This window comes from Perca fluviatilis, chromosome 9 (assembly GCF_010015445.1).
Source record: "Perca fluviatilis chromosome 9, GENO_Pfluv_1.0, whole genome shotgun sequence".
NCBI classification, from domain to species: Eukaryota; Metazoa; Chordata; class Actinopteri; order Perciformes; family Percidae; genus Perca; species Perca fluviatilis.
In genome coordinates this window covers 26,633,493-26,645,626 of record NC_053120.1, presented here as the reverse complement: position 1 = coordinate 26,645,626, position 12,134 = coordinate 26,633,493, and the positions used below count along the sequence as shown (strand labels likewise).

Below are 12,134 nucleotides of genomic sequence, written 5' to 3'. Positions count from 1 at the left end.
CAATACACACGAATACCTATGAATAATGTTAAAATACTTATTCCTTCATGCACCAAAGCAAAGGTGCCCCAATCATCTTTTCGGCTGCCGCAGTTTTACAGCCCCAGAATGACTGCTTCTCTCTCCATTACCTCTGCACTCGTTTGACTGGCAGATGGGTGGAAAGATGGTGGATGGCGAGTGGGCGGGTGGGCAATCATGGGACTGTGTGTCACAGTGCGTGCGTGCTCGCAGCACTACTTGTCGTCTCAGCAGATGAGATGGGAAAGGCAGGTGAGACGTGGCTGGGCCTTATTTAAAAGCCTCTTTACAGTGCCCACTGAACCAACGTTCCCTAATGGTGCATCACAGGCACGTCATCCCATGCTAGCCCTCGCCATCCCTATGCCCTATGTCCTCGTCTGTTGTCATTGCTTTAACAGCTGCCACGGCCAAAGTCACAGAAAATATAGGCATTACAATACATAGCCAAATTCCATGCAGTTTAAATGTTACACTAAATACTGCATTTGTGTGGCCTGTAGTAGTACTAATATGTTTAATCCGCTGTTTCTATATTTCTGATGGAATCATTAGGCTGAAGCAGGTGTCCTTTACAGTCCAATGGTAGCATGATGCAGTGATTTAAGTGGACTGACAGTGAGAGAGACAGAGGGTGATATGAGAGGCTAATGGAGTTAATATACTGGGATGGAGAGATAGAGGAAAGAGGAGGTTAGATTGGAGGGACAGACGTGAAGAGCTAGCTGAGTTACAGGAACTGAATCTGAATACAGATCTAATTTTACAGCCGATTGTTTTCTCCATAACTCTGTTTCTTGTTTCTCTAACTTTCTGCTGTTTGTACCTGCAGAGCTTAAATGCACTAAAAAATATATATTTTGTCCTCATGCATGCACCTAATGTTTAACATTTTGATTTCATATAAAAAGAATCCAATACATAAGATGGCATTTTCTTTTATCTGGAGGTGACATATTGTTGTATTCAATTTCCACACACTAAAGTGCTCCACAATCCTTTTGAGAGTGAAATTACAATGTGTTGTGTTGACAAAACTAAAGACTGCATTGCATATATATTTTGAGTTCTCTTTTGCACTGATTGGAAAGGCATTTTCTTTCTGTCCATATCCTGAGGTGGAAAAAAGCTCTTGTTTTGTTCCTTCCTGTCTCTTTCTTTTTTGTCACTTGTGTTCATTTAATGTAGCCAGTCATGAAAGTTGCAAGATCATTTTAATATAATGGTCAATGCAAAAGAAATGACAAAAATCTTTAAAAAAAAAACACACATTTCTCTTCATATTAAACACGTCTACAGAATAATAACGCTGTCACACCTAAATACAGTAAAGATTATATTTAGAGTCACAATCCTCTATTAACTCTTAACAACTGAAACAGCAGTGTGGCTTTTCTTAGTGCTGTGTGAGTATACAAATGCCCCCTCTCTCCCTCTCTCTCTCTCTCTCTCTCTCTCTCTCTCTCTCTCTCTCTCTCTCTCTCTCTCTCTCTCTCTCTCTCTCTCTCTCTCTCTCTCTCGTCTGTTTTTGTATACACAAAAGCCCCAAATAGTATTGTTCCTGTCTCTCTGAACAAACAGGACATTTTGTTTCCACATGGAGTGTTGGGAGCAAAGGTCTCACAAAATTAGGGCAGAGAATGAGCTGAGCTGCCAGGCAGTAAAGGTACTTTATTGTCATATACACATACACGTAGCGAAATTCATTCTCATTTAACCCATCCCTCCAGTGCCTGCCTTGATCAAGGGGACTGGCCGGAAAAACCATACATTTTTTTTTTTTTGGGGGGAAAAAAAAAAAAAAAAAAAAAAAAAAAAAAAACCAACCCCGCGGACAAAAAACAAAAAAAACAGCCCCCCCCCCTGCTCGCAGTGAATAGCAGGAGAGCAAAATACATTTTATAATTCTATTGTTGGTCTGAAAATTACCAAACTGCCTGAAAAAAATATCTCAATAACCTTCTATATCTGTATGAATAATTAATCCTTAGCCTACCGTACCTTGTATGCTGTAAATGCAGACTTCAAAAACCCAATACTGCACATCATGACACTTGTCTAACTCAGTCTAACTCAACCTGAAGTGGAGAGTGGAGCTTGTATCTCTGATGTATGAGTGTTAGATTTAAATGTGTGTGTGAGTGTGTGTGCATGTGTCTCCAGTCTGCTTTAATCTCCTCCCATCTGCTGGTGGACCTCCTCTCCCTGTTCTGAGGCCTGCCGTGCCCCGCCCGATCTGCCAAGCCTGACCTCACTGTGTGTGTGTGTGTGTGTGTGTGTGTGTGTGTGTGTGTGTGTGTGTGTGTGTGTGTGTGTGTGTGTGTGTGTGTGTGTGTGTGGGGCTGCTTGATGAGCCTGGTTCCTTATGAAGTGGTGTCATTAAAGCAGAGAGAAAGAGCAAACGGGTGATTGCAGTGATTTGGCAGAGGTTGAACAGACTCTGTCCTCCAATCAGAGCCCTTGCTTGGCCTCCTCCAGCTCCACTGCAATCACAGAGCACCAAGTCCACAGAGGACACACACACACACACACACACACACACACACACACACACACACACACACACACACACACACACACACACACACACACACACACACACACACACACACACACACACACACACACACACACACACAAATCCACACACTAGCCTCAGGTATCCAGAAGATTTGACGTTAGGATGTCACGGTCAGCTTCTAATGGGGTTGTAAATATTCTTCTCAATTAAAATGGACTGCACACATTTTAGGATTGAGCGCATAATTGATCACATCTTGAATTTCTGTGGCAACACTTGTTTTTTTATGAATTAAAAAAATTCAAGGTAAATTGAGACGGTTTAGGATTTAGAAAAGACACTTAACAGCAGAATAAATGGCTGTTGCCAAATAGGGGTGCTACAGAAGCTGCTTTTTTCCTAATGTACTGCACACAAGTTGTTTTAAGTGAATGGAAATGAAATGGCCAATAAAATGAAACGGTTCACAAAACAAAGTCTAAATAAAGCAAGCCTTAAAAAGGTCAGCTTTCTTACTCATTTCCATGCCACGGTACTGTATGCGTTTAAGTAGGTTAGCATAGCAAGTCTCTTTGCTAATCTGGCATACACTGTGAATACAAGGTTCTATGAAGTTAAGTTAAAGGTGGTCAAATGATGAGAGGCAACCATTTAGCGTGTGTCACAGTATCTTGTATCAATACACTGAGGTATCTTTTTATGTATGTTTTACGGCTCAACAAATGACAACTCAAACATCAAAGCATGGCATGTGCGTGGTGCAGAACAGAAGATCCCTTATTGTCACAGCGATGTGGACGACTACTGTACGTCATTTACATGTTTGATGTGTTCAAAGGGTACAGAGGGAATACAAGGCAGGAGAAGGGGGGGGGGGAGAAAGAAAGAGACAGAGAATGAATTATAAAGTGTAGAGAATTGAGCACTAAATTGATCTGCAGTCTGTCTGTCCCCAAAGACGTTGAGATGCTGTAATGAGAATAGCAAGACCAGATGCATACGGGGGCCGTCTCTTCCCCATCTCCATCCCTCTCTGAAAGAAGACAAGTTTGTTTCTCAAGGTGATTGTTGCTGTGATAAGGGAGAGGGTGTTATTAAGGGTGACAGCGGAGGGGCTGAGAGGCAGTGGCTGACTGGATAACCTTGTCCCCATCCCCGCCTCGCTTCCTTCTGCATGAGCATCTCCACCACTGGCCTGCCCTGCCTGCTTGCTCGTCTGAACACAATCTGCTGACTGGAATTACCTCCCGGGCCCCAGGAAAACTAAACATGATTTCTGACCTTTCCTTTCGGTGTTCAACAGTAACCTTTGCTGATCCGCCTACGCTACGAGACCATCGCAACGAACAAGGAATGGAGTGGAAAGGTGTGTGTGTTTTTTTTTTTTTAACAAAAGAGTGAGGATCAATGTGTGTTTAGCTGAATTTATGTATGTATGCATATTTGAAGGCGAGTGCTGGGAGTAAGTGTAATAAACGGTACAATACCATGCAATCAAATACAACAGCCCTGCAATGAATGCTACCTCTGTGAAGCTCACAATGTCCAAGTTTTGGTGTCAGCTCCTGTACGTGCAACATTATAAGGTGTTTCTGTTATTTTGTCTACACGCTGCAAGTAGCTGCCGCTTCCATCTGTGTATGTGCTGACTGAGGGAACCACAGAAGTTGCAGTAATAGTGTATTTTCTATGAGACACTGTGTTTGCAGAAATACTGCATCTTTCAACTTGCTAAATTCATGACATCATCACTCTGCCTCCTCTTGTTGTTCGTTGCCGCGTCAGCAAGTTTCCCCATTGGCATTATCATTAGTAGTTTGTAAGATAAGGCTAATTGATCTCCACCTACCCAGTGTATTAGCGAATTGTTGTGATCTACTTCTTCCACTGACTCTGCATAACTCCAACAGCCTCAGCACAATCTGACCCTCCGGAGCAAAGCACATCCCTGTAGAAATGATTTCATCATCTCTTTCTCTCGCTCTGTTTGTCTGTTGTTCTCCCCGCTTTTCTCTCCCCTTGTCTGTCTTCCATAAACCTAAATTGCACCACCCCCTCCCCTTCAAAACGAACCAGTTTGTGCTGATGTGAGGGTAAATTTAAGAGCTTACAGGCAGAGTGACCTGAACATCCCAGGCCAGCTCGGTGGAGTTGGCGGACTGAACTGTGGGCTGGCCAAGGCCTGTGTATCAGTTTGTGTGTGAAAAAAAAAGAGAGGGGGGGAAAAGGGCAAACAAAAAGCTGACTTACCATTGATTATCCCCACACTATCCTCTGAACATGCTCCCTACTATTTCTAAGATCTCTCCATTTATGCCCAGCCAAGCACATTGTGACCAGTAATCTTTAGTTTGCTTCTCTCCAAAGGGAGAAGATATACTGTTCAGCTTTTTGCTTTGCCCCTGCCGCCCCTCCCTCTCGCTGGTTTATCCACACTTTTCTCTGTTTATTTTGCACTCGTTCCCCCTTTCTTTCAACCACTTTCAGTCTCTCAGTGTACAAATTCCCTTCTTTCACCTCTCTACTCTCACCATCTGTCTCTTCACCCCTCATTCCTCTCCCCTCTAACTACCCCGCTCTCCTTCATTCCTCCTCTCCTTTCTAAAGGGGATCAGTGGAGCTTAGAGGCCTTCCTGCTTGGTTCATTACGGAGCTGCTCTGACATGGGGAGCTCGTCTCTCTAGTAAGGAAAGGAGAACACCCCTGATGTTTAATACATGGACCATTCTGTTGTCTTTCACGCAAGATAAATTCATCATCAAAAACTGAGCGCAGAACAGCAACAGAGCATGTAAACCTGCTCTCTCAATCTAGATTCCCAATCTTTCTTTTTCTTTTTTTTTTGTCCTCACTCTCCATCTAACTTATTGCCTCTCGCTCTGGTTCTCTCTCTCTCTCTCTCTCTCTCTCTCTCTTTGTTCCGTCACATTTCAGTGAACTGGGGCAAACCTTTTCATTGTCCTTCAGTTGGAGTAAACACACAAACACAAAGCAACGCTGCTGCTTGGCCCGCAACATGAAACACAGTTTATGAAACAAAATTGACCTATTCCATTCAGCATATGTGTACACTGTGTATGTGTCTTCGTGTAAATATGTAACATATACTGGACATGTCCCTGTGTGTGCACACACATGTTCCTATTATCATGTACATCCAACTTCCCACTGCATGCATGTGTGTGTTTGCATGAGAGACAGGGAGAGCGCATGTGTGAGTGTGTGTCAGAGCAGTATGGGTTTGAATGTGTTTGCCTGTTTGTCCTCTCTGTGTGGGTGTGTGCGTGGGCGGCAGGCCTGCCTTGATATTGCCAGAGCCTGTTTCTAATCCAGGCCTCCTCAGTGGGCTGTAGATCTAGCTGTGCCAGGCAGGCCCGCTGCAACACCAACAGAGCCCCAGCTGACAGCTAGCCTGCTCCTCACTCTGCTTTTCTGGACAATCTTTTAGCTCAAAACTTTAACAATGGGATAAGTTGGGGAATGTCAAGAGCCATGAAGGAACAACACATGCAGGACAGAAACACTATTTAGCCTGAGAGCAGGATGGCTCTTTTAGGATTGTCTAAAACAAAGAAAGAAAGAGTAATGGTGGAATGCCAAGGGGGTGCTTTTAGTAAAGGGTTTAGGATTAATTCAAAGTGGTTAAAGCTGATTTATCCCGTGTAAGGACACCAAGCCCTCTAAGGAGGCTCTGAACAGCCCTTCAAAAATGAAATATCAGCAGCAGTCAGTGCCAGTCATCAGTGCCATGTGTGATGGAAAATCAATCTATTTCATATCAGAGACCTGTGAGTAGAAACCGAGAGAGACAGGTCCCTGCTGCGTCTCTTTAAACCTCTCCCCAACAGAAACATCCCAGAAAGATCTGCGTCATCGGTGACGGAGACATTCACCGTGCTTGTGGCTCAATGTGTAACAGCTGCTGTTCTGCTAGATTAGGTAGGTGATTGTCCATTAATATTCATTTCACAGTGTGTCTTTGTTAGGCGGCAGCAGGGACTAACAGAGTGTTTGGATGGATTTACTCTGCCGTATATTTCCCTTCAATTTCTATAGGCAAGGTGGTTTACCCAAATGGCCTTAGTGAAGCTACCGATGTACTGTAATTTTTACCAGTTTGTTCTATCCGATTAGGTGAAAGCTATGAACATGTCCATCATGAAACTGCTCAGTTTTGATAAAATGTCCAAGAGTCATCAAATATTTAGTGGAATAAGTTAGAAGAAGATGTTCTACTGTCTTCCTGTCTGATGACTATAGGCTGAGAGTTTAAACTTGTACTGATACAGTAACCAGGGAAAGTACACTGTTCTGGTCCAGGCCTGTCTGCTCTTAATACCAGCAGAGAGTTGCTCCCGGAGGAGTGCAGGTCCAGCAGGCATAAAACCACAGTAACAGGTCTTTCCCTGATGGACAGCCAACCTAGCGAGGTGATCTGAGCAGTCCTCATAATGAGATTAAGGGACTAATTAGTATGACTGTGTGCTGTAGTGTGACTGTGTGCACTGAGGAATATATGCCCCCTATCGGACTACCCGTGTGGCCCCTGAGAGAGCAGGTCAGACTGGGTCTGTCCCTGGCGTCCCTCCCCTCCACTGGAAGGAGAGGCTAATTAATATTTTTTTGCATCTGCTTTTCCAGCTCCTGTACACCACGCTGAGTTATAGTCCTGATGTTATTGATCTGGGTTCTGGCAGCAGCAGGCAAATAACGATCAAAATTACAAAAATTTAATCTTGGCAATTTTGACAATGTGAAATAAGGCGAGCAATAATTAGAAGACCCTGACAGTTCAGACAGCGCAATGATTTTACAGCAAATAAGAACCTTGTAAAAGTAGGCCATGGAGGCGCCTCAGCAGCACAGTCCATCAGCTAACAGTAGCAAGCTAGAGCAGCTACTATAGAGACATAATGGAGAAAAACAAAAGACATTTTGACAAGGATAATCACAGAAAGAAATAAAGCCAGCAAATTAGAAGCAGGGTGAGAATAAAAGATTTGAAAAATAAAAATCAGATTCATTCCCCTTTCTCACATTCCCTGTCTCCTCCTTTCACTTCCACCTCCTAACCCGTTAAAGTCATGCTAGTGTTTGATTGCCCCTGTGGCGCCACTCTGACCTGTTCAATTAAGATGATGTGCAACTCTCAGGTCTGTTCCAGCACTCATTTGTTCCTTAGTGGGGTCCCCACGGCTGGCCACTAAGAGGACCCCATACTGACCAAAGTGCCCTGGGAGCTTTAAACCCGGCCACTCACAACCAAGTAAAGAGACAGCTGAGTGTCATTGTTAATGTGGACACACAGCACCACAATGGCAAAATCAATGGAGCTATAGGGGACATCAATCTTAACAGCACAAGACCCTTTTGCTTGTCTCACCACTCCTCTAAAGCTCTGAATGAATGGTTAGGAGAAAGGAGGGAAGATGAGTGGGAAAGAAAGAGAGAGAAAGAAAGAGAGAGTGAGAGAGAGAGACGAAGGAGAGAAAGAGAGAACGAAAGAAAGAAAGAAAGAAGAAAACATGGAGAACTGACAGTGATCTTTATTGGCCTTTCCTCCATCCATCTCAAGGGGTTATGCTGTCCTTTGAAGATTGTGTGCGTTTGACAGGCAGCCAAGTGGCCAGCCATCCTAATTCACCCAAAACAGGCAGAGGTTTTTAGGTAAAGCCTCAGAAGTGCAGCACGACAGCTGTATGCAGTTGGCATCGTGCTTGCATTTTCTCTCCACTTCCAAATCTCTCTCGCTCTCTCTGGATGAGAAAGACTGAAAACAGCGCTCCTCCTTTCAACAACAAAAAGGCACTTGCTTCATTATGGGGGAACACATGAGATGCACACCAAAAACACAGCAGCAAGGTTCATTGTCCCTGACACTGACTTAAAGGATGCCTCCTCATCCCATTAACATATATGCAGATAGGCAGTGAGTAAATGAAAGCCTCCAAAAACGGGAGAGATCAAAGACGACAGAATTAAGGCCAAGTAATGAGGATCTTGGCAAGAACCCTGCAAATCTATTGATTGTTTGGCAAGCTGTATGTGCTCCTGCTCCATTTCACCCTCCCTCTATACCATTTACTATCGTGTTTCAAATGCACACAGACCAGGCAGTGTGGGTTTTAACAGGCCTTTGTGTGGCTGTGGTTCCAGTATTGAGTCTAATCACTTTCTAATTTACAGTGCTATGATAATGTACTTGGCATAGGGAACAAGAAAAGAGAGACGGACAGCAGGGAAGCCCATCACAGCCCTACATACTTTCAATAACACAGACACTTAATTCAATTACATCCAGTACAAGGGCACTAGCAGGATGACATGTGAGATTAATCCACAAACCAATCTGGTTTAAGGATTTAAACCTGAAACAAATAAAAAAAAGATAGAATATGTATGAGATGAGATTAGAGACTAATTTCATACTAAAATTTGTTACAAACCGCCACAAGCTGAGAGACAGGCAATCAAACCAAGATGACACCAAATCTCTATGTTTGATGCAGCATTCAGAAACAGTTTGGTTTAAACTATTTGGTAGACTTGGTTCTTTGCTAGAATTGCTGCCATTATGTATGTTAGCGCAGCAACATGAGAATAAAAGGAATTGGGATAAGATAAAAAAAAAAAGAGTGTTGGCTGAAGAAATATTGCATTGAGAGCAGTGGAACAGATGAGATCAGAGGGAAAGAATGAAAAGAATTAGCCTAGATAAGGCAGATGAAAAGGGGACATGAATAAATGATGGAGAAAAGAAGACAACTACCTCCACGGCTCTCGCTGTCAGCCGGTTTCACCTGGATGGGGCGAGTCATCTGGAGGAGAGAGAAGAAAGAGCAACAGAGGTTAGCGCTGGTGACTTGGGCTGCCGTTGCTATAACAAGAGGCCACAAACCAGAGGTGTCAAGGCCCTTTCTCCCATACTAAAAGATGTTCTGCGAGACTGATCAAAGTGCCTGGGCTAGAGAAGGAGCACCATCATGCAGCTAAGTTGACCTGACACTATGGTGTATTTGCTGCCTGTTATTCAGTGTAAACAAAACAACTCTCTTTCACACATAAAATAAAGTGTGTGTCTGTGTGTTTTTGTGTCCATTCGTATTTGTGGTATTTCATGGCAGGTGCACGGAGAAGTTGCAAGGCTGCAGATGTGTGTCTAAGTGATAGAGGCTGAGGCAGTCCTACTAAACGTGAATCCAGCCAGAGGAGGAGAGAGATCAATGCAGGCCTATTGATCCAGGCCCTTGGGCTGTGGAGAGTGTCTGGCTGGGAAGGATTCTCTGATTTGGAGGCTCACTCTAATCCACTGGACCCTGATAAGAATGGCATTGCCTGGATTAGATGCCTCTGTCATCACAGTCTTTGTGTCACGCTCTCCTCTTTCCCCAATTTTACCTCCTTCTTTTTTTCATTATTGTTGTTCAAGATGAACAATTTCACCAGACAGAAAAAGTTTGAAAGATCTAGTTGTGATTTACAATATGTTTGTTACAGCCGCAGCACCGTTTCTTTTAAATTGAACACGTCTCCTAGTCACATTAGCACACAAACCGTTTATACACTCACCCACACACTCACCCACACACACACACACGTATAATATGTATATTGTATTTGTACTGTAGCAGAGCATAAAGCTTGCAATATAATTGATGTGCACTGATCTGATGCCAGGGCCCCTTCTTTTATGATTCAGTCCAAAACAAATAGATGTAACAATAAAAAAAACACAAATTTAAATAAAATTAGGGCCAAAAGTGGCCCCAATTTATAACAAGATTATTAGAACATAAAAGCAACCTCTTGACACACTCAGCCATTTACAGTAAACCATTTGTAGCTGCTATTTAAGCATATTTTTATTGCTGGAAACTATTTGCTGTTACCGGACATTCCAGTCAGATCACTGAAAACCATCCAGCATTGACAGTTTTATACCCACATATGTATATATTTCGTTCCATCGCCCTGTCATGTATCTTTTTTCTGTTCAATACCAGAGCAGGGCTGAAAAGGTCAGATTTAAAGACAGGGCAGTCTAATAAAAGCATGACATGTTCAAGGAGAAACACCATAATGGGATTTTAAAATGTCTTAATAACATGCTGATATATGGGGGAGAGGCCTAGGCTGATTCATTAAGTGCTAAACGTATCCATTTTCACCTTGAGGAACTGAGTAACCTTCCTTCACTGAAATTATTCCATAAATTTACCCATCGTAAATAATAACTAGCACTGGCTAAGTCTTTGTTGGAAAACAGGGAGGATGCTGTGCTTGTGAAGGTTAAGGTTTTAGCTCCTTGTTCCTTGGCTCACCCCTCCTACCCATCTACAAGTGCTTTCTTTTCCTTGTACAACACACTAGCAAAGTAACCCTACAGTATGCTAATGCCAAGCCACAGGGCGCAGTGCTCCACAGCATGTACGGATAGATTACAGAATCAACCGCGACACAATCGCACACGTGTTCAAAGCAACCTCTGAGACAGAAACACCTCCGAATGGGGGGGAGGGGGGGGGGATAGAACATCTTCAAGACAAGTTCACAGATAATTTTACAACACAGGGAATGTTTGAATTTGTCTTTGACATGTCAAACGGACAAAATGCGGTTCCATCCTGCCAGTTGATTTTTGTCCAAACGTGCGAAGGAGTAGGCTGAATCGGCGGCTGTGGCTCCTCTACAATGCTATGATCTCAGCCGTCTCTACAGGGTGCCTGTGTGTGGGAGGCAGCTCTCTCTAAAGCTAGTTACTGTTCAGCCTCCAACATGCCAGCTTAATGGTCTATTTACTTGCCCGAGAGCAATGCATCATGGTCCTGGACAGTCACTGCTGATGACCATTAGTTTGTTCCATTCCCCTTGAACACATATGAAGAAAATTGTGTAATTCCAGCGGAAATTAAGTGCGCGTCTCACAGCACACTTGTACGATAGGCATGCTCACACACTGCACAGACACGGCAACTTTAAGTCAAATGTATTAAGTGCTGCTGTTGCCAAGGAGACCATTCATTAACTCCAGATACTGTGGGCCATGTTTTCACGATTCGCGACACACCCACAATCAACACAGCTGCTCCCTGTACAAATAACAACACATTTCAATGTAATGATTCTCAATCTTCCAATCACTGAGTTAGGGAGTGGTTAGGTGCTCAGGCAGCACATATGACAAAGTTAGGTGAGAAAGGAGGCGTAGCAAAAGAGAGCCAGAAGAGGAGAAGAAGATAGATTGTGGAAAACGACAACAAGAGATTGGAGAGAAGGGCAAGAGAGATACAGAAGACACCGAGAGAGAAAGAAAGCTGCCTGCAACTCTTTGATAAGATTGCTTCGCTGTTGAGTGGCGTTTCTACTGCTCTGACTTCACCCTCCTGAAAACACTGAAAAAGAGCATTAAAGCTGCACTATACGAACACTGTATACTTCCGAATCAACCACCTGCAAAAAAATGTTTCAATTATAAATGGCCAAACGATAAAAAAGTGTTTTAAACCTGAACTGAAAATTAGGGCTGTACCGAATACCAGTTTTTGATCTTCGAACCTTCGCTGCTTTTCAACAGCGAATATTCGAAGCTTCG

At 43.4% G+C, this 12,134-nt stretch overlaps 1 protein-coding gene across 14 annotated transcripts in view; it reads right to left on the bottom strand.

Annotated features, from left to right (window-relative positions):
* The window catches only part of celf5a (cugbp, Elav-like family member 5a), a 202,058-nt gene that overhangs the window by 78,775 nt on the left and 111,149 nt on the right, over positions 1–12,134 (bottom strand). For all 14 annotated transcript variants that reach the window (XM_039811678.1, XM_039811681.1, XM_039811679.1 and 11 more), the window contains exon 3: positions 9,312–9,360. In XM_039811678.1, coding sequence (XP_039667612.1) covers positions 9,312–9,360 — 49 coding nt within the window. The remainder of the gene's footprint in view (positions 1–9,311; positions 9,361–12,134) is intronic.